At 38.7% G+C, this 23,913-nt stretch overlaps 1 protein-coding gene across 7 annotated transcripts in view; it reads right to left on the bottom strand.

The window, feature by feature from the left end:
- Window positions 1-842: 842 nt before the first annotated feature.
- The window catches only part of NEK1 (NIMA related kinase 1), a 231,468-nt gene continuing 208,397 nt past the window's right edge, over window positions 843-23,913 (bottom strand). For all 7 annotated transcript variants that reach the window (XM_067745387.1, XM_067745386.1, XM_067745396.1 and 4 more), the window contains 5 exons: window positions 22,266-22,417; window positions 19,032-19,240; window positions 17,889-18,019; window positions 17,583-17,715; window positions 843-2,085 (listed from right to left, as the gene is read on the bottom strand). In XM_067745387.1, the coding sequence (XP_067601488.1) occupies window positions 2,072-2,085; window positions 17,583-17,715; window positions 17,889-18,019; window positions 19,032-19,240; window positions 22,266-22,417 (639 nt within the window). In that variant the 3' untranslated portion in view covers window positions 843-2,071. The remainder of the gene's footprint in view (window positions 2,086-17,582; window positions 17,716-17,888; window positions 18,020-19,031; window positions 19,241-22,265; window positions 22,418-23,913) is intronic.

Below are 23,913 nucleotides of genomic sequence, written 5' to 3'. Positions count from 1 at the left end.
AAGCAATCTTGAAAGATCCATCAATGAAGTGATAAAGGGTAGAATACGTGCTAATTTATGGATAAAAAGCCAACTTTATTTAACATTTACAAGTTGTTTTCAATAGCGAGGTAAATTAGAACAGTATGCTACTCCCAGAAACAGAACATCTCTGCAGAATTCTTAACGCATTAATGCTAAATGTACCTTTTCCTATTAAATCTATTCCTTTTCACTCTCTAGAGGAGATAAATTTTAAAAGAATGTGGAAGTAATAGCACAGGGTAAGGCCAGGAACTGGTTTGACCCTGGCCATCTACACAAGTGAATGCACTCATGTGACAACTCAGTGCCCTCACCTGAGAAATGTAGATAACACTAAATTATCCTGATAGCCCTTGCTCGCTCTAATATTCTATGAATCTATAGATACTTCCACGTTCCTCCTCCAACACCTACAATAGAACTTACTGAAAAATAAAAACCCTCTTTACCACTGGCAGACAACCTTTCCATAATAACACCCCAGAGCCACTCACTACCAATTGACTGAAGATGGCACATATCCTATTTGTCACTCCTGTTCTTGTATAGATGACATCTTTTGAAATATGGCTAAACAACTCTTTCTACTGTGTTATACTCCTACTTGCATTTCTAGGTTAAGAATTTAAAAATACTCACTCCCACAAATCATTATCATCATTTAAGACTGTAGAGAATTAAATTACAGAATTCAAATATTCTTCTATTGAAAAAAAAATTAAAATGTTCAGGTAAAATAATCCAAAGTATTCTCAGCTCTCTGTAAAAGCATTCTATTAATAACAGTGCTATTAAATAAAAGACAACCAATAGTGTACTTCAGGTAGAGAGTAAAAATTTAATAGCAATATCATAAAATAAACAAACATATAAAAATCAAGTATTTAGCTTTGGATGTTAGAAATAATATACATAATTAATTCAGCATACTACTGATAGTGCTGCAACATACGATTCTTCTGTTCAAATTACAGATAATGACAATAAGGCTTCTTTGTTCTCAGAGTTTCCAAAATTCTGCTTTTATTACTAAAAGCATCTGGACTTCAGACATCTCTAATGATGTAACACCTGGCATACTGCAATTGAAGCTGTGTGACCATTGTCTTAATGACCTAACAAAATCTTCTCCTAATGGTGTTGAAAGAGGTAAACATTTCCCCCCTTTGGAATACTAGTTACCAAAACTGTCACACTGTCAAAATAAAAATGATTCATTTCTCCTTTTGAATCTCTTAAAAAGCACATGCATGAGAGGAAGCTGAAAATCAAAACGGCAACTTTATGTTATATGCTAGATCAATGTTAAAATTCACAGACTAATTTTTAGATATAGTCTTCCTTGTTCTGGTCCTCAGAAAGAAAGAAAAGTAATTAACTTTTTCAATATCAGGAAATATATTTTTGCTATTCTTTCGTAATCAAATTTTTCAATGACTTCTAAGACTGTTTTTATAGCCTGTTTCCATTCAGCTAGTTCAGGAGACACACTGGTTGAAAAAGGACTGAGAATATAAACTTTAAGGCTAAAAGTTCCATCTTCGAAATGTTAAGATTTAAATACAGCCCTTGACAAGGTTATTTAATCTAGAATTGCTGGCCATGAAAACAAGTAGACAGAAAAAAGGGTCATGCTTAAATGCATAATTGAAAAAGCAAAGGCAGGTCTTTCACAACAGAAGTTACTCTTTCAACTTAAAGACATTTGCTGAAAGTAAAAATTACCTTGCTGCATGGTACATCTTCTTCAAAGCCACTGAGTCCAGTCTGGATCACTGTGTTTTACACTTTGGTTGGAACATTTAATAAAGTGTATATTCTGTAGGAGATAACTATAGAACTCAATAAACAAAATAAAATAGATAAAAAACTAGAATCTTAATTGAAAAATGGCATGTTTCTCCATCATTTTCATGTAATCAGCATGCTCATTTTAAATCTAATATTTCATTTATAAAAAATTGCTATATTTCCCACTGAAGCTTGTTATTCTGATGAGCCAAAATTTAAATGCTTTCATTCCGTTGAGGATTAAACGTTCTGAGCATTATTCATCATTATCTGTACAAAAAGAAAAAAATTTAATTCATTCATTGCAAATCAAGCTCTATGTATTTACTTAGTAAAAAACTCATTCTCTGTCACACTAAAGGAAAAGAGCCTTACTGTAGTTTTAAATGTAGTTTTTATTACAATATCACAAACTCAATGTAAAATATTCAGACAGTACAATAAAGAATTAAGTGGGAAGCAAAAATTACCTAACAGCCAAAGATAACCAAAGCTAACAGTTTTATATAAATCTTCCCAGACTGCTTACTTATGCATACACAAATATGTTTTAAAAAATTACAACAAGATGCAGTTCTGAGACTTGAGTTTTTCCCTTTGAAACACATAATGGATGGAAAGATGGACAAATAAGTGATAAAGCAAGATTATAAAATGTTAATGGAAGAATCTAGATGGTGGGCATATGGGTGGTAACTGAAGTTTTTTCAACATTTTCATATGATAAAAATTTTACAATAAAATGTTGAAAATGAATAAATCATAGATATATTCCATGTCAGTTTCAATGGCTGTGTAGTATTTTCTTTACAGATATGGTATATTTAAATTAACCATTTGTATTTATACACATTCTAGTTATCTCCAATTTTCATTAGTCTAAAAAAACACTGTGGAATGAATTAAACAGACTGCTTAATTTAACCTTACATAACAGTCACTATCTTCACACTCCAGAAAGCTCTTCCGTTAAAATCGAAGTGTCATCTCTAATCACTGCACTGCTTGAAACCCCTCACGAGCTCCCCACAGGCTCAGGACAGAACCTGTGTTCCTTATGTGGACTGCAATGCCCTTCAGGATCTGGTCTTTTAAGTACTTCTAGCCTTGTCTACTTCCATTGCCCATCTTCCCCAGCTGTCCCCATAATAAATGCTCTAGTAACACTGAAGAGCTTACAGTTCCTGTAGTACAACAGCTGGCACCCCTCTATGTACAAGGAGACATATGCCTTGGGGGATAAATCCCCACTTATCTGTCAAAATCCAGCTCTGACGTCCTCTCCCCTGGGAAGAATTATCCTGACACTTTATTTCTTCCAATATAGCTGGACCATCACTTTACACAACATATTTTATTGCTTTCAATGTTACACTTATTGCTGTGTACTATAATTTACTTATTTTTTTTTACAATGACAAACTGTTTCAAACAGAAAAGTACAGATTCAAACAGAAAAGTACAGAGAATAAACTAATGAACACACAGGTACCTAATATCTAGAATTAGTAAAAGTTAACTTTTGGCCACATTGGTTTGGAGAACTGATTCAAGAAAAACACATTAAAGAGAGAGAGCACCCTTTTCCCATCTTATTGCCTTCTCCTCCTGCTGAGGGCTGTTAACAGTATCCTGAAATTGATGTGTCCCCTTCCTTCCCATGGCTTTTTATTTTTATTACATATATGCACATTTAAATAAAATTGCTTTTAAACATTATATAAATGGTATCATGTACTACTTATTCAACTCATCATATTGGTGGGGCTTATCCAAGTGATAGATGAAAATTTCATTCCTTCACTATAACTGGTGTACAGAATCTCATCACATAAATAGCACAATAATCTATCTAAAATAAATGTAGAAGGAAGGTCTTTGTTTCCTTCTTAGCCGTTTACAAGTTTGGACTGCTAAGATCAATGTTCTAAACGAGGACCTGCTGGCCTTTGCCATTCTATGACTGTCTACACTTGGCTCCTCCTCTCCTTAAAGAATAAATTTTTTAGGAATAATATAAAGCAGTTCACACATTGTACTATCTCTATTTGATCTCTGACTCTAGACTAGCTAGTACCTAGCTAAAGACTAAGTGGCATTTATTTTACCAATTGCTACACCTGTAGGCACTTAGCAAATCTGCAATGTGACAATATGAGGGAGTTGTATACAGTGGGTTCTTACCACATCTGCACAGTGACAGGGGAGTTGTATACTGTAGGTGCTTACCAAACCTGCACTGTGACAGTATGGGGGTGTTGTATACTATAGGTGGTTCCCAAACCTGCACTGTGACAGTATGGGGGTGTTGTATACTGTAGGCAGTTACCAAACCTGCACTGTGACAGTATGGGGGTGTTGTATACTATAGGTGGTTACCAAACCTGCACTGTGACAGTATGGGGGTGTTGTATACTGTAGGCGCTTACCAAACCTGCACTGTGACAGTATGGGGGTGTTGTATACTGTAGGCGCTTACCAAACCTGCACTGTGACAGTAAGGGGGTGTTGTGTACTGTAGGTGCTTACCAAACCTGCACTGTGACAGTATGGGGGTGTTGTATACTATAGGCAGTTACCAAAGCCGCACTGTGACAGTATGGGGGTGTTGTATACTGTAGGTGCTTACCAAACCTGTACTGTCACAGTCAGGGGTGTTGTATACTGTAGGCGCTTACCACACCTGCACTATGACAGGGGAGTTGCATACTGTGGGTGCTTACCAAACCTGCACTGTAACAGCTGGGGGAGTTGAATAGTTCAGGCTGTCTTTTGAGGACTCACATAATTTCTGATTAAATAAAACAGAAATGTGTTGTAGAAAATCTTTTTAACTTCTAACTTAATGCCCCTGATACCACTATTGGGTGTACTACATATCATTATTCATCCCCTCCCTCATTACGCCCCACCAACACAGAAAATAAAAGTGTCTAAGCACCATATGCAGATGACATGGTTTTACTGTTATCTCCTAAGATGTGGCCTAAAAGACGACAGTCTGGGGAAAGACATCTAGATATGCAGTATAAGAATTTCGAAAAAGAAGGACTCTAAAGGGAGAGATCAAGATGGCAGAGTAAGAGGATGTGGAGCTCACCATCACCCGCACCAGGAACACATTAAAAATACATCGACATGTGGAACAATTCTCACTGAAAACAAACTGGAAACTAGCTGGATTGCTGTACAACCAAGGCTGTAAGAAAGATTCTCAGAGAATCTGGTATGATGGGAAGAAGAGAGGTCAGGTCATGACCTGTGCCCCTGGGAGGGGACTCAGAGGAAAAGGGAAACTGCAGCGATGGACACTTGCCTTGGGGAGTGAGCGGGTCGAGCCACAGACTGGGCATCCCAGTCCTGGGGTCCTAGACAGAGGACACAAGCCCTGTTGGCTGGCTGGAAGATGCTGTGACAAATACAAGGACTGGAGAAGTCTGGAGTCCAGTTGTGAGGAGCTCGAGTGTTGGCCCCAGAGGCAGTGCAGAGAGAGGCGCGCTCTAACGGCTGAGGTTCTTCCCGGGACCACCTCATCACACAACCCCAGCCCAAGCAGAGCCAATTCTCCAGCCCCATTCACTCCAAGCCATGGCGTAGCACTGGAACTGGGGTAGCCAGGACTGGGGAAGAGACTGAACCTTGGGACACAGAGGTGACCCAGGCCTGAGGCAGAGCCGGGTGGGGCAGCAGGTGCCACGGTTGGCACTTACTCAAGTGGTACCATATGATATCACTTATATGTGGAATCTAAAATATGACACACATGAACTTATCCATGAAACAGAAACAGACTCACAGACAGAGAGTACAGCCATGTGGTTGCCAAGGTGGGGTGGTGAGGAGGGATGGATTAGGAATTTGGGGTTAGCAGATGCAAACTATTATATATAGAATGGATAAACAACAAGGTCCTACTGTACAGCACAGGGAACTATATTCAATATCCAGGGATAAACCATAATGGAAAAGAATATAAAAAAATAATGTGTGTGTGTATATATATATATATATATATCTGAATCACTTTGCTGTACAGCAGAAATTAAAACAACAATGTAAATCAACTACAGTCAATAAAATATTTAAAAATAGGAAAAAAAAAAGAAAGAAAAGGCAGAGGAACTGCTCTCAATTCAAAGAGTAAGAGAAAACTCTGGATAAATAATGAAATAGAAATAAATAATTTTCCAGATAAAAAATTCAAAACATTAGTAAAGAAAATGTTAACTGAATTAGGGAAAAGAATTGATCTAAACACTGAACATTTTAATGAAGAACTAGAAAATATAGAAAAGGGCCAATCAGAAATGAATAATACAACAGCTGAAATAAAAACACACTATAAGGAAATGAATCACTAAGTGATACAGAAGACTGCACAAGTGATCTGGAAGATATAACTGAACAATGGAAACCACCCAATCAGAACAAGAGAAAGAAAAATTGCTTTCATTTAAAAAAGTTTGTTTAAGAGATATTTGAGATAGCATTAGGTGTTCCAAAATTCACATTATAGGAATCCCAGAAGGAGAAGAGAGAGAGAAGGGGATCAAAAATGTATGTGAGGAAATTATGGCTGAAAAATTCCCAAACCTGTAGAAGAATATAGATATCCAGGTACAGGAAGCACAGAGGGTTCCAAACGAGATGAACCCAAATGGACCCACACAAAGACCTATCATAATTAAAACGGCAAAAGTTAAAGATAAAGAGAGGATTCTAAAGGCAGCAAGAGAAAAACAAAGAGTTATATAAAAGGGAACCCCCATAAGGCTATCAGCTGATTTCTCTGCAGAAACTTTGCAGGCCAGAAGGGAGTGGCAATATATATTCAAAGTGCTGAAAGGGAAAAACCTGCAACCCAGGACACTCCACTCAGAAAGATTATCATTTAGAACAGGAGAGAGAAAGAATTTCTCCAACAAGCAAAAATTAAACAAATACAGCAATACTAAACTGACTCTAAAAAGAATGGTGAACTGTGCCCTCTAAATGGAAAAGAAGTAAAAACCTATAAGAAAGGGAAAATACGACTAGGAAAGGCAAGTATATATATAGTAAGGATTGAAGATCAACCACTTAAGCCAGTACATAGGTTGAAAGACAAAAAAAAGTTAAAAGCAACTATAATTACAATGAACAGTTAAGGGATAAGCAAGAATATGTAACATACGACATAAAAAACACAAAATTTGGGAGATGGAGTAAAAAATGTAGCTCTTTTGGAATACCTTTGAACCTAAATGACTAGCAGTTTAAAACACGTAGATATAATTATGGGTCAACATGCCAACATATATGAATCCCATGGTAACCACAAATCAAACCCTACAATAGATACACAAAAATCAAAAAGAAAAAAACACAGCATACCACTAAAGAAAATCATCAAACCATAAGAGAAGAAATTAACAGAGAAGAACTACAACAGCCAGAAAACAGTAAGAACTACAACAGCCAGAAAACAGAGAAGAATTACAACAGCCAGAAAAAAGAAAACAGTAAGTACATACCTATCAATTAAGTATTTTAAATATCAATGGATTAAATGCTGTCATCAAAAGACATAGGGTAGCTGATTAGATTTTTAAAAAACCCCCAAAACCAAGGCCCTTCAGTATGTTGCCTACAAGAGAGACACTTCAGGGCTAAAAGCAAACACAGATTGAAAGTGAGGGGATGGAAAAAGATATTTCATGCAAATGGAAATGACAAGAAAGTGGGGGTAGCAATACATATATCAGACAAAAATAGACTTTAAAACAAAGGCCATAAAGAAAGATATTATAACAATAAATGGATCAATACAAGAAGAGAATATTACATTACTTAACATACACGCACCCAATATAGGAGCACCTAAATATATAAAGCAAAAACTAACAGACATAAAGGGAGAAACTGACAACACTACAATAATAGTAGGGGACTTTAACACCCCACTTACATCAATGGACAGATCATCCAGACAGAAAATCAATAGGCAACAGTGGTCTTAAATAGCTCAATAGACTAGTTGGTCTTAACAGATCTCTATAGGACTTTACATCCAAAAACGGCAGAGTACATATTCTTTTCAAGTGCCCATGGAACATTCTCCAGGATAGATCACATGCTAGGCCACAAAACAAGTCTCAACAAATTTAGGAGGATAGAAATTATATCAAGCCATATATCGATTACAGAAAGAAAACAGGGAAAAGAACAAACACATGGAGACCAAACAACATGCTACTAAAAACCCAATGGGTCGATGAAGAAATCAAAGAGGAAATCAGAAAACACCTCAAGACAAATGAAAATAAAAACACAACATTCCAAAACCTTATGGATGCAGCAAAAGCAGTTCTAAGAGGAAAGTTCATAGGCATACAGGTCTTCCTCAAGAAACAGGAAAAACTTCAAAAACAGAACCTAACCTACCACCTAAAGGAATTAGAAAAAGAAGTACAAACAAAGCCCAAAGTCAGCAAAAGGTAGGAAAATATGTAAAGAAAATAAATAAAATACAGACCAAAAAAAAAAAAGATAGAAAAGATTAATGAAACTAAGAGTTGATTTTTGATAACTCTTTTTGATGAACAAAGTTGATAAACCTTTAGTGAGGCTCAAAAAGAAAAAAAGAGGACCCAAATAAAAAAAATGAAAGTGAAGAAATAACAACCAATACCACAGAGGTAACAAAAAAATCATACCACTACGAACAGTTATATGCCAACAAATTGAACAGAAGAAATGGACAAATTTCTAGCAACACACAACCTGTCAAGACTGAATCAAGAAGAAACAATCTGAACAGATCAATCACTAGTAGTGAAACTGAATTTGTAATAAAGAAAACCTCCCAGCCAACAAAAGTCCAGGACCAGAGGGCTTCACAGGGAAATTCTACTAAACATATAAAGAAATAATAGCTATCCTTCACAAACTATTCCAAAAAATTAAAGAGGATGGGATGCTCCCAAATTTATTCTACGAGGCCACCATTACCCTGACACCAAAACCAGACAAAGGCACTACAAGAAAAGAAAGTTACAGGCCAATCTCTTTGATGAATATAGATGCAAAACTCCTCAACAGGGCTTCCCTGGTGGCGCAGTGGTTGAGAGTCCACCTGCAGATGCAGGGGACAAGGGTTCATGCCCTGGTCTGGGAAGACCCCACATGCCACAGAGTGGATGGGCCCATGAGCCATGGCCGCTGAGCCTGCGCGTCTGGAGCCTGTGCTCCGCAACAGAAGAGGCCACAACAGTGAGAGGCCCGCGTACCGCAAAAAAAAAAAAAAAAAACTCCTCAACAAAATATTAGCAAACCAAATCCAAAAATATATAAAAAGGATCATACACCAGGATCATGTTGGATTTATTCTCAGGATGCAAGATGGTTCAACATTTGCAAATCTACGAATGTGACAGCACCACATTAACAAAGGGAAGCATAAAAAAATCACATGATTATCTCAATAGGTGCAGAAAGCATTTAAGAAAATTCAACATCCATACATGATAAAAATTTCCATCAAGGTATGTATAAAGGGAACTCATCTCAACATGATAAGGGCCATTTATGACAAACCCACAGCTAATATCACACTCAACAGTGAAAAGCTGAAAACTTTTCCTCTCTATTCAGGAACTAGACAAGGATGCCCACTCTTGCCACTTCTATTTACATAGTGTTAGAAGCCCTAGCCACAGCAATCAGACAAGAAAAAGACATAAAAGGCATCCAAATTGGAAGGGAAGAAGTAAAACTATCACTTCTTGCAGATGACATGATACTTTATATAAGAAAACACTAGTCTCCCCCCCAAACAATTAGAACTAATAAATGAATTCAGCAAGGTTGCAGGATACAAGATTAACATATAGAAATCTGTTGCTTTTCTAAACATCAATAATAAATCATCAGAAAGAGAAAAAAAAATCCTGTTTAAAATCACATCAAAGAGAATAAAATACACAGGAATAAACTTAACCAAGGAGGTGAACGACCTATACACTGAAAACTGTAAAACAGTTATGAAGGAAACTGAAGATAATACAAAGAAATAGAAAGATATCCTGTGCTCTTGGACTGGAAGAATTAATATTGTTAAATGGCATACTAGCCAAAGCAGGCTATAGATTTAATGCAATCTCTATCAAAATACCCATGACATTTTCCCTAGAACTAGAACAAATGATCCAAAAATTCATATGGAACCACAAAAGACCCTGAATTGCCAAAGCAATCTTGAGGGAAAAAAAAAAAAAAAGCTGGAGGCTATCTCCCTCCCAGACTTCAGACTACAGTAACTCCCCTACATATAAATCTTCAAGTTGCAAACTTTCAAAGATGCAAACATGCATTCTCATGTCCAATCACATAAGTTAGTTCACATGTCTGGTGTACATTGTCACATGTATGCACCCTCTATAAGTGGTTGTGCTTTTGTGTACGCTACTGTACAGTACTGTATAGAGTACAGTAATACAGTATCTTTATTTCAAGCCCAGGAAGCACACGTAAAGGCAGCGGTGTGTAGCTGGTATGGCTAACAAGTGCCAAGTGATAACAATGGAAAGAAAAGTGAAAATAATTGAGAGAGTGGAGCTACAAGAGGAAGAAGAAGTAACTGAAGAACCGAAGAGATTCACGATGCAGGAAATGGCAAGGGGATTCTCTTTATTTGAGGAAGCACTGTTGTCTCTGAGGCTCAGGACCCAAACATAGAATGGTACACGAAGGTTGCAGCAGCCATTCAGAATGCAATCCAGTGATACCATGTCATCTATGATGAGGAAAAAAGAGCTACTACACAGACATCATTGGATCGTTTTTTCAAGAGGGTAGATAGAACTGAATCCAGCAAGGAAGCAGAACCTGTGCCATCAACGTCAGGCATGAATGAAACTGCAGCTCGCCCTCTGTCTCCTATTGCTGATGATCTTTCAGCTCTGCCATCTCCCACCTCCTCTCCCTCCTCCAGTTAGTAGCTCTTCTTGCCTATTCACTCGATGCCAGTCCCGGATGCCAGCTGTTGTACTGGACTACTGTACTTTTCAAGGTACTATACTATAAGATTAAAAATATTTTATTTTTTGTGATTCTTTGTTTTTTACATATTATTTGTGTGAAAAGTATTATAAAACTATTGTGGTACGGTACTATATAGCCGACTGTGTTATTTGGGTACCTAGGCTAACTTTGTTGGACTTATGAACAAACTGGACTTACGAATGTGCTCTCAGAACAGAACTCATTCATATGTAGGGGACTTACTGTCTACTACAAAGTGTGGTGTTGGCACAAAACCAGACATATAGATCAATGGAACAGAATAGAGAGTCCAAAAACAAACCCACACACCTATGGTCAATTAATCTATGACAAAGGAGGTAAGAACATATAATGGAGAAAGACATTCTCTTCAAGGAGTAGTGCTGGGAAAACTGGACAGATGCATGTAAAAGAATGAGATTAGAACATTTCCTCACACCACATACAAAAATAAACTCAAAATGCATTAAAAACCTAAATGTTAAACCTGAAACCATAAGACTCATAGAAGAGAACATAGAGCACTCCTGACATAAATCATAGCAATATTTTTTTGGATCCATCTCCTAAGGCAAAAGAAATAAAAGCAAAAATAAACAAATGGACCTAATTAAACTTAAAAGCTTTTTGCACAGCAAAGGAAACCACCAGCAAAACAAAAACACAACCTTTGGAATGGGAGAAAATATTGCAAATGATATGACTAACAAGGGATTAATATCCAAAGTATATAAACAGCTCATACAACTCAATATAAAACAAACCCAAATCCAAAACCAAAAATCAACCTAACCAAAAATGGGCAGAAGAGGGAGTTCCCTGGTAGTCCAGTGGTAAAGAATTTGCCTTCCAATGCAGGGTACATGGGTTTGACACCTGGTCAGGGAACTAAGATCCCACATGCCATGGGGCAACTAAGCCCACGCACCACACCTACTGAGCTCGTGTGCCCCAATGAGAGAGCCCACATGCCGCAAACTACAGAGCCCGTGCACTCTGGAGTCTGCGTGCCACAGCTAGAGAGAAGCCTCCATGCCACAACAAAGAGCCTGCGCTGCAATGGAAGATCCCACACACCTAAACAAAGACTCCCGTGTGCCACAACTAAAACACAACACAGCCATAAATTAAAAAACAAACAAATAAATAAATGGGAAGGGGCTTCCCTGGTGGCGCAGTGGTTGAGAGTCCGCCTGCCGATGCAGGGGACACGGGTTCATGTCCCGGTCCGGGAGGATCCCACATGCCACGAAGTGGCTGGGCCCGTGAGCCATGGCCACTGAGCCTGCACGTCCAGAGCCTCCGCTCCGCAACGGGAGAGGCCACAGCAGTGAGAGGCCAGTGTACCGCAAAATAAATAAATAAATAAATAAATGGTCAGAAGTCCTGACTAGACATTTTCCAAAGACATACAGATGCCTAACACACATGAAAAGATGTCCAACGTCACTAATTACTAGAGAAATGCAAATCAAAACGAGATATCACCTCATCACCTGCCATCACCAAAAAGCCTACAAATAACAAATGTTGGAGAGAATGTGAAGAAAACGGAACCCTTGTACACTGTTGGTGAGAATGTAAATTGGTGCAGTCATTATGGAAAAAACTAAAAATAGAACTAACATATGATCCAGTATTCTATTCTTGGGTATATATCCTGAAAACAGAAACACTGATTCAAAAAAGATACATGCACCCCAAAGTTCATAGCACCGTTATCTACAATAGCCAAGATATGGAAGCAAACTAAACGTCCATCAACATGAATAGATAAAGAGGATGTGGTACATATATACAATGGAATATTACTCAGCCATAAAAAAGAATGAAATCCTGCCATTTGCAGCAATGCGGATGGACCTAGAGAATATGCTTAGTGAAAGCAGTCACACAGAGAAAGTCTAATAGTCCATGATACCACTTATTTTGGAATCTTTAAAAATAATATAAATGAATATTCATGCAAAAAAGAAACAGACTCACAGATACAATAAACAAACTAGTGGCTACCAAAGGGGAAAGGGAAGGGGGGAGGGGCAAATTAGGGGCATGGGATTAAGAGATACAAGCTACTCTGTATAAAATATATAAGAAACAGGGCTTCCCCTGGTGGTGCAGTGGTTGAGAGTCCGCCTGCCGATGCAGGGGACACGGGTTCGTGCCCTGGTCCGGGAAGATCCCACATGCCGCGGAGCGGCTCGGCCCGTGAGCCATGGCCGCTGAGCCTGCGCGTCCGGAGCCTGTGCTCCACAACGGGAGAGGCCACAACACTGAGAGGCCCGCGTACCACCACCACCACCACAACAACAAAAATCCCTTGCTTGCAGACTCACACCAAAACCCTATCAGTGAGTGGCAAGTGACAATTAAGCTGCATCTAACGGGGTAGACCAGACATAAGCAACACACTTTGGGTGTCACTGTCTCCCGTCACCCCCACATGGTACCATCTAGTTGCAGGAAAACAAGCTCAGGGCTCCCACTGATTCTGCATTATGGTGAGTTGTATAATTATTTCATTATATATTACAATGTAATAATAATAAAGTGCACAATAAATGTAACGCGCTTGTTTCATCCCCAAACAATTCCCACCCCACTCCCCACTCTGTGGAAAAACTGTCTTCCACGAAACCGGTCCCTGGCGCCATAAAAGTTGGGGATGGCTGATTTAGAGAATTCAATATACATTTTACAACCAGCTTATATGAGTTGATATGCTTAGCTCTTTACCTTTTTTTCCAGGCTAAAGGAATTACTGCAGGCTTTATGATCCACAACTCGGGGTCCTCGTGCCCTTTCATTTGTGTGGTAGAGTAAACCTGGTACTGCTTCTTGAGGAGTGCATTAGCCGGCGTGATTGGTGGTGTTTTGCAAGGGAATGGCCTTCTGCGTAGGCATGTGTCCTTCTGAAACCACTCAGCTGTCACAGGACGGTGTCAATTCTACCTCATGGCTCAGCTGACTGTGCTTTTTCTCCAAGGAAGGGGCAAGTTTTCCAAATACCTGTCAAGCAACGCTAACTCCCAAGCACACTGTTGCTGACTACTAATGGAAAGCATCTTGAAACGATACTTGTGAGAACTGCCTGAAGGATGCAGTCTGAGTATGAACAGAACTAGTCTGATACTCTCCACAGATTCACTCAAATACAATCATTTTTCTGGCCTCATGCCATTAACTTCCACATGCCATATTATGAGAAAGGGTCCTATGAAATCCAAATATTGTAAAAGTTACTGAGAATGTTTTCAGGCCATAACAGGGCTGTTTTATAAAATGGTGTCCAAGATTTCAATTAAATCAGGAATATACAAGTTCCAGATAATGTTTATATTTTATATATTCATTTTGATAAAAATATTTTATATATATATTAAAAACCCCCATGTTTTATAGTAATAAACACAACTGAAAGACATTTGCAAACACTAAGACTTCAGTTTTTCACTGAGGTCTATGGACTTAGATTCTTGGAGTCTGAAAAAGTATCTTCCCCTTTAGGGGACTCCACATGCTACCCGAGTTTGAGGAACACTTTATCATAGTCCCCTTTTTAGAAGAATCACTGGACATTTTTCCTTTGTTTCAATACCAAAAAGAGCTGTCCTCTGAGTAACGGACATATTTCGTCTCAAGTGATTAGTTAGGTTTCCTGCTTTGCTACAAATCTCAGCACCAAATTTGTGAATTATTTTCCCAAATTGTAGAGACCCTTTGACCATGAACTTTCTGTTCCTACTTCAACTTGGCTTAATATTACATTGCTTGCACTCATTTGCCTGAGGTATTCATTTGCCTGATAATGTTGACTTTCCCAAACACTTGTTTTTAACTTAATTTCAGTTTGATCTGTGTGTATGTGTGTATAAACACACACACACACATATATATACATTGCACTATATATCATGTAGTTAAACCTTTTTGTGGGGAACGAGATGGAATATAAATAAATCTTATGAAAATTTATACTGCCAAAATTACGCATCAACACTTTAAATCCTTGACTTTAGTCTACAAATCATACCTTTAAAGTAATAGTATTAATTTTTGACAAATATTTTTAGAAATGCTTTGTTTTTTGTTTTTTTTTGCGGTATGCGGGCCTCTCACTGCTGTGGCCTCTCCCGTTGTGGAGCACAGGCTCCAGACGCACAGGCTCAGCAGCTGTGGCTCACGGGCCCAGCCGCTCCGCGGCATGTGGGATCCTCCCGGGCCGGGGCACGAACCTGTGTTCCCTGCATCGGCAGGCGGACTCTCAACCACTGTGCCACCAGGGAAGCCCTAGAAATGAATTCTTGTTCAAAATATTCCAAATCAGTTTACAAACTAATTATACAAATTAGGTTCATTACTGCACGGTAAGTTACTGAAAAAGATCACATATCATTTATCTTGATTACCCACTTCATTCACTAAACTTGGTTGCAAGTAACTTTAAGCTTTTTGCAAAAAAATTAAATGCTCTCAGAATAGACTTGTATCTAGAAAGACAATCAAAAGAATCTGGTATATAAGCTGTCAGGGAATTTCTGAAAGAGAAGTTTCAAGATATTTTGTGTAATGGAATACCTTCATTAGAATAAGTCTGTACCTCTGCTTTGAAGACACTAAACATTTATTTGGATAAGTACGTTCTTATATTTTTTCCCCAAAGTGGAGTTATTTTATTGTCCTTTGACATTTTTTTTTAATAAGAGCTCCCTTAAATTTCTACTGATAGGTTTCATAGCAACCACCATAAGCATAAAACGTGATTCTGTTTACGCCTATTTCTGATAATCTGAACTACTACATAGTGAAGCACACAGGCAGCACTATCTGCTGGCTTATAAGAAGGACTGGTTTACGTTCAATCTGTTCCTTGCTGCTAATGGCCTGAACTACTCCTTGGCAGTTATTCTGTTAGCTTAAGAAGAAAAGTAATGAAAATGCAGTGGGGTCTGAAGCTATAAGAGTACTTACTGGGCTTCCCTGGTGGCACAGTGGTTAAGAATCCGCCTGCCGGTGCAGGGGACACGGGTTCGAGCTCTGGTCCAGGAAGATCCCACATGCCGCGGAGCAACTAAGCCCGTGCGCCACAACTACTGAGCCTGCACTCTAGAGCCTGTGAGCCACAACTACTGAGCCCGTGTGCCACAGCTACTGAGGCCTGCGCGCCTAGAGCCTGTGCGCCGCAACAAGAGAAGCCACCACAATGAGAAGTCCGCACGCCGCAACAAAGAGCGGCCCCTGCTTGCCGCAACTAGAGAAAGCCCATGCACAGCAACAAAGACCCAACGCAGCCAAAAATAAATAAATTAATTAATTTTTTAAAAAAGAGTACTTACTCTACCTGAAGATTTTCTACTTTCAATTTAACGATAACTATTAGAATTTTATCAAGAATTTTACTTCCATTAAAGCAACTCAAGAAAGTTTTTGCTGAGCTTACAGTTAATGTAAATAAGTCTACATAACCATAAAGTTTCTCCCAAAATAAAAAGCATTCTTGAGCTGTGATTTTAGCAGACGTAATTTTTCATGAGTCAAAATGTCAAATATTTTAATAAAACCCTGGCTCTGAAATACCTGAACTGAACACCCCTCTGAACACGAAGTCCGGGTCCTCACCAACTCACGCCAACTGCCTCTACCGTTTCCATCAGGTGCTCCCACTGCCTCTTCCACTATGTCAGTCCTTTCCCTTCAGAAACCTTCACTGGTTTCCTCCAGTTCCTTACACATTTCACAGGGTCAATCACAAAGACTAATTCTCAACAGGAAGCTCCTAATACAGTCAGTCTAACCCTAACACACATGAATCGCTGGTTTGTTCTTTTCCCTACAAGTCACGCCTTCTACGTTTCTTTCCATTTTTCCCAGTTTGATCTCCCTTCTCTAATTCCTACTGCACTGAAAACATTTCAGAATGAGCACTTCTATGTATAGTTTTACACTTTCTTTCCTATCTATCTGTCTTATCTCCCTAGGAAACTGTACACAACATGTAAGCACAGACCATGCCCTTCAGTGGCCACAGAAATGAAGTGCCAGGCCCACGGGGGCTCCATAAACACTCTGAAAATCCACCACAGTGCATGAGGTTGGAGGTCATGTTCCATCTGATAGCAAAGGAAACAAACTCGAGACAAAATAAATCACCTTGTGTCATGACCAGCTTGTCAGAGTCGGGAATGTAATTCTGGTCTCTAGGTTCCATGCTTAGTGCTCTTGACCAATTTAACGGGAAAAACATTTTTAACTTTAAATAAAGTCCTAACACATTCTGAGTAATTCTATTGGTAAATATTTTCCAAATATAAAAATGGTTTACCCTCAAATCACTGTAGATGAACTCTACTTACTCTCAACAGAAGAGATTACATTTGGTTCTAGTTAGGAGAAATTTTACGTATGTGTCTAAAATTTTAATTCTGCCTCCTTAATAAAAAAAGTATTCTAATTTCTAGAGCTGTCCAATAAGGAGGCTTTTAAAAAATCTCATTCAAAATGTTACTTGCAAATTAAATTAAAATATTGACTTAAAAAACTTAAGCCAATAAAAGCTTATGCCAGAAACAGTCAAAAAGAAGGACACAGTTAATTGCTTCAAAGTACTACATATAATTCCAATATAGATTTCACCAAAATGCATGTGATATAACGTCATCAATTTACATTTGTCATTTTATTTTTTGCACACTTATTTAAAATATAAGGATGTGAGGAAATCTTACCTTCTTGATAGGCTCCATCTGCCATAACTAAATGAAGAATCTTGGAATAAAGATGCTGATGTTCATTTCCCAAAAGATTCTGAACCACTGTTGAACAAATCTCAATATTTTCATCTTCATCTTCATGAACAGCCTATACCAAATTTTCAAATATAAATTAATATTTGAATGTTAACCTCCTCTAATTGGAGACTTTGTTTATTATTTATAATGGGTCTAATGACCAATAAAAATCACTGACATTTCACTAGTAATTCAAACAGAGCATGTTTCAAAATTAAATGCTTTAAGTGACATTTTACTCACTTTTACTTTCTCGTAAACCTCAAAGAACTTTTCGAAGCCTATTTCCTGCTCTAGGTGAAGCCTTAGTTCCTCTAAATGATTAAAGACACTGTCGTATTCACATTCACTAGTTATCTCACCATCACTGTTATCTAAAAACATAAATAAAAAAGAAGACATTTTATGATGTAAAAGACTGAATAAAATAATTCTTACCATAACTGATTAAAATCCTGTGACACGTGAATACTGTCATTGGTAGACTACTTGTACATTCAATATAAAGTTTCTGTCATTATAATACTTGTCATATATATAGTTAATCAATGTATGTATATATAAATTTGTCTTAACAGGAATGTTACTTTAGAAATCTTTTCTTTTATAGACATAAACAGTGAGTCAGGTTAGAATAAAAACTATTCCAAGAGATGTCACTGAATTTAGCTAAAAAAAAAAAAAAAAAAAAAGGAAACAGCATACCCGTATGTTCTGCACTGAGGCAACCCACTCTATTTTTAAAAACTTGATATTAAACATAGGGCAAAACATGAACAAGCATATAGATGACCTAAGATGTATATCATAAAACTTGGAAGGCACTTAAAAAGTATTATAAATGCTTTATATGTTTTATGTCATGTACATGCCCAAGGTAATTTGAAAAATTCTAGTAAAAGAAAAATGAATGCAGAATCATTCTTTTTCACATTACCTCTTCTTCTCAAATAAATCGTTATTTAAATACACAAATTTTCTATGCATCTTAGGGTCAATGATATGAACAAGGAGCTGTTTCCAAACCAAAAAAAAAACAAAGAAGTGTCAAGGTTTTAAAAACTCTTTCAGTTTAACCCTGCTGGTTAAGCACTGTATGTGGAAGCCCTTTGTAAAACATAAAGGGCTAAGAAAACTAAGTTACTATCTTTATTACTAGGAAAATAAGTCACGAAGTGGAGGATAACAGGATAAAAATCCTTCAAGAAGCATTTCCATACTTTAGTGGAAAAGAAATGGGACAACTATGTATGCAGACTGTGTAAGAAGAGAGAGTGGACGCAAGTCAGCGACACAGAACAGGCTTCAGCCTCACTTAAGGCTGGAAGGGGCTCGTGTTGGAGGCCAGAAAGAGACACGCTGCTTGCAGTGTGGGCCACCACGCACCCGAGTGCCACTCCTCGTTGAGAGCGCTCTCGCTGCTAGGGCTGTCGTCCTCATCGCCCGCGTCCGTGCCGTTGGCGGCCTGCTCCGCGTCGCTGGTCTTCAGGCCCAACCCCTCCTCCTCGCTGTAGTCCTCCCCAGGCTGCTCCCGCAGCAGCTGCTCCATGGAGGCCTGAAGCTCTTGTAAGTCTGTGTCAGCCTCTTCAAACACACTGAGAATCAAAAATTAAATGGAACGTTACCAAAACTTTACCTTTCTGAAATTTTACTTCAACTCCATATACATGCGCTCCTTTCTACTTAAAAGTACTCGTTGTGGGTAAAAAGAAATCTGAAAAAACACATAGTTTTTAACAAAGGAAATGAGGATTCACACAATTGATAAATAAAGCACACGACACATCTGGAATACGTACGCCCGAAGATGACTTGTATAAAATGTTCCTGATTTGTCAGAGAGAATCATGTAACTATCAACATTATTAATTCCTTAAGTTTTGAAAGAATGCTTCAATATTGAAGAGCCAGACTAAATATTTTTCTTTCATGTAGTTTTGAAGGTTCAGCAAAATCTTGGTGTGGATGTGCGACAGCTGGGCACTAGCCTCACTGCGGGGGTCTTGCCCTCCAGGCACTGCCCAGAGTATTAATTCTACTTTTGTGCAATTACAGATGCTGAAATGAACTGATTTATGCAAGTAATATCTTACACTCATATAATACCTTAGTTATTAAAGCTGTTTATCCTACTATTTAAATTTTATCCATACAAAACTCACTTTAGAAACACGGAAACTATGAATCAAGGTGCTCAAGTGACTTGTCAAGGCCACGTGGTCAATAAATGACAAAAACGAGACTGAGATTCAGGCCTTCTGACCATGTCTACAAGACCCCGGAAGCACACTCAGCAAGCAGCTCCATTCCCCCCAGGAGCTGCTTCTTTCTCCCTGGGGCACGCAAATGGAAGAACTTGTGGACTAAGAGTTCATTCGAGTTTTAGATACGTAAAGTCCTCTGAAAGATTAGGGACCCACAGTGAGGATTTCAATAGTGGAAAAGCAGTATTAAGCAGAACACAGGGCTGATGAAGCCCTTTCTTAAAGTTTAGACTCTAACTGAATAAACAAATACTTACTGAAGAACTAAAACATAAATATTATTATGTGAGACCTCATACAAAATTTTCATTAACAGAAAAATAATTTTTAAAGTAGAAATATCTTTATTTTGTACATATGTGTACAAACTCCTACACTTTGACTTTGCAGCACTTAAAGAAAAGCAAACATCATCTAATTAGAATGAGAAGGACAGTGTCTAATCTTTTGAATCATCCTTCTAGGAGCATTTAGCTTAATATTTAATTACCAGACTTACATACCACGCACATCTGCTAGGTACCATTGCTATGTGACTAGGCATTATTAACCTGTTGGTAAAATCTTCCTGTAGAGGAATTAGTTTCCACCACAGATGGTATTAAAGCAAGTGGGCTGCTAACTATGCCAATGTAAGAAAAGTGTAAGAGGATTAACATTTTTTATGAAATGAGCACTCAGAAAATTGACTCAGGTACTTTAAAACCTGGTCCTGAATTTTCTTTTTAGTAGGTTTTATTATATGACCATAAATAAAGTTTGGATCAAAAACATGCGTATTTTCCAAAGAAAAATGTCAAGTGAAATTTCCCTATATGCATATGGAGTAACTTACTTGAAAAAAAACTTACTTTTCAAATTTTAAAAATAACATTAAAACCTTCTAACTTAAATTTTAAAATAAAATTCTGTCATCAACTAGTAATTAAAAGAATATAAGCCGCAAATAAGCTATATTCACTCAGATAAAAACTGATGACTTACAAAAACTCTGAGGGAAAAACTGTTACCAAGGATTTTGTCAACCACAGAGGTGCTGAAATGTTGTCCTGTTATCCAACAGGCTTAATAAAAATACAACGTAAAGTGCTTAATGACCACAGCCAAGCAGAAGAAGCAAGGATAAAAAAGTAACTTTTCCTCCAAATTTTGAGGGCACCAGCAAAAATCTACAGAACTCTATGGGGGAAAAAAAAAGTCAACCTTTATTTATTTTTTTGGCCACACTGCGTGGCTTGTGGGATCTTAGTTCCCCGACCAGGGGTTGAACCCAGGCCCTCGTCAGTGAAAGCATGGAGTCCTAACCACTGGACAGCCAGAGAATTCAAAAGTCAACCTTTGAAAGATAAAGTTTGGCTAGAAATTTAAAAAGAAAGGGCAAGCCTTAAGAAAAACAGAAAATAAAATGCACCAGATGCAGTGCCCAGCTCAAGAATCAAAGGGAGAAAAATCATGAGACTGATATCATGTTTTCAATTAGATCAAAACACACATTGTTTCTACTGAAAGGCAGAGGTAAAAAGGAGAAACTTAAATTCAAACAAATCAAAAAATAAATAATAAAAATTATAGCATTTTGCAACCTATTTTCCCGGTGACTTGAATACACTGCTTGAACACTCTGGTTTTATTTCCCCCAAAATGCTGTAACATTTGTCGGATGGGCTGAGAAGGCTGACTGATATCAAGGAAGGTGAAGGGGCATTACTGTCTAAGGAGCTGCCAGTTCCCAGCTCTTTCAGGAGTGTTGTTAAATTTTCCTCTGGGATTCTAGATTCCTCAGGCATTAATAAGGAGGGAATTTTGTGAAGGCAGTTAAGTGCAGAACTCACATGTGAGCATGTGCGCACACACACACACACACACACACACACACACACACTATTCCACCTGCTAACTGCCCACTGCCATGGTTTTGAAATCACAGGCGGCAGGAGACAGATGGGGAGCTTTCTGGCATCTTCCTGGGGAAGAGTAGAGTAGTGAGTCCTTCAGTTCCCCACTGCAATCCCTGTACCACGTGGCATCAAACTACCAAACAGTCATTATCCTGCTGAGGTTCACTCAATTACGCACCAGCCACATGAAGCGTTGTGACGGGCGCTCAGTGGCCAGTAAGACAGAGAACACAATGGTGACCCTGTCCTTACATTCCTCAAGTGACATTAAGTTACAGTATTTAGAGGCAGACACACATATCAAAGTTTCCTTAAAATACACTGTAAAAAGTTAAAGGAGTAGTGCAAGGTCAGCTACAGATCATGTTTGAAAACTGTGGGTGAGGCTCCATCTCTAGAACATGTGTAAATTCAGAAATCCTGTTAGTGTCGGTATCTACGAACGTCATCATGCTCACATGTCCTCAGAGTCGGAAGGTCCTTCCTTAACATGCTCATCTTCCATTTCATCCATTTCAAGATTGTCCTGACGTCCATCTCCGACAATGGGGACATCCATCAGTGTTCTGAACAGCTTTGAGAGGTCTGGAAGTGAACATGTCCTCAACATCTATAAAAAGGCAACCGATATCTTATTAGGAATGAGACAGTGAGAAAATTAAAACAAGAGAAAAAAATTAGAAAATTGGAGCTAATAATAATTTTGTTATTTATATATACACATCGATCATCCATTTAAAGCTAGAAGCTTCAGGGGCGACTTGCCTAAGCTGAGAACCTACTTCTCTTGAACTTCAGCTCAGGGTTTTTTCAGTGATGAAAGTAAGCTTGAGAGTTCTGCTTGGGTTTCAATGTGAAGTGGACTTTAAAAGGTAGGGAGGGTGTTTATCTGGGGTGTGCACATGGAGGGAGCTGGAGCTGGATGGAGCTGGGTCAGGCCCTGCCACCCCTCGGGCACAGCACCCCTCCTGAGTCTTCCTCTCACTTCTCAACGTCCAACGCGCTCCAGGTACTTTTGCCCAAGCTTGGCTAAGCAGCACCCCACACAACTGGTGGCCCTTAGTGTCCCTTTGCCCTAACAGATGCTGGGTGGCCAACAGCTTAAGGCAGGGCCTCCAGTTAGTGCAAAGAAGAGCCCACTGGGGGCTCCCTGAGCAGCGGACTGCAAGCAGAGACTGCGAGCAGCGAGCGCCTTTCCCACCAGAAAGGACGGCTGGGAAGATAGGCACCTCCAAGTTCACGCTGACAGCACCTGGAGCAGCAGGGTGAGGAAGAGCCCAGCACACCGAGATGAGACAGCACAACACGGAGGAGGTGCCTGAAATGTGAACCGCGTTGGATAAGACCAGGAAAACAGGAACAGCCTCTGTCCAGCACCCTTTCCACAGTCGGAACGTGACGGACAGACAGGGCTACGGCACACACATCTGCAGAAGTCAGTCTCAGGGCTGGTCAACCCTAAAGGGGTCGGTAAGATCTGAAACGTGACGCCTAAGGCCCCGATAGGAGCCCAGCACCAGATGGGAGACTGTGCAGAACACACAATGTTTGGCACATTAATGAAAATGTATACACTTGGCCAATTTTATTGGTACAATCTGTTAGTGAGAATAAAAAGGAATAGACTTCTATTATTTGAACGTAATTTACATATCACAGCACTCAAGAGAAAAAAATGGTGATGTGCTACAAGATGGCGCAGATACACTGCCTGGTTAAAGCACTTAACAATGGTACTGTCAGCAGAATTTATGCTTGACTTGTTTGTTACTTTAATGGTTTGAGCCACATATATTATAAACCCGGGGTATGCAAAATATGCAGCCACTAACAGTTTACCCAGATACATGCTAATCGATAAAAATAAATAGCATATACGCATTATATACCTAAATACAAGGGGACTACACAAAAGGATGCAATATTTTTTAGGCTGAGATAAATTTTAGCCCTGGTAAAATCACCTCAATTTCTAGTTTATTCCTGTCATTAATTAAAATAAACTTCATCACCAAACATAAAATAATAGGGTTAGAAAGAAATTTCAAGTGGTCTGTACCTCTGGGAATGGGTTTACACACCCATCAATCCAACAGTTCCCAAAGG

This window comes from Pseudorca crassidens, chromosome 7 (assembly GCF_039906515.1).
Source record: "Pseudorca crassidens isolate mPseCra1 chromosome 7, mPseCra1.hap1, whole genome shotgun sequence".
Classification (NCBI taxonomy): Eukaryota; Metazoa; Chordata; class Mammalia; order Artiodactyla; family Delphinidae; genus Pseudorca; species Pseudorca crassidens.
Note: the sequence above shows the minus strand (reverse complement) of the source record. Positions and strands in the feature narration are given on the sequence as shown.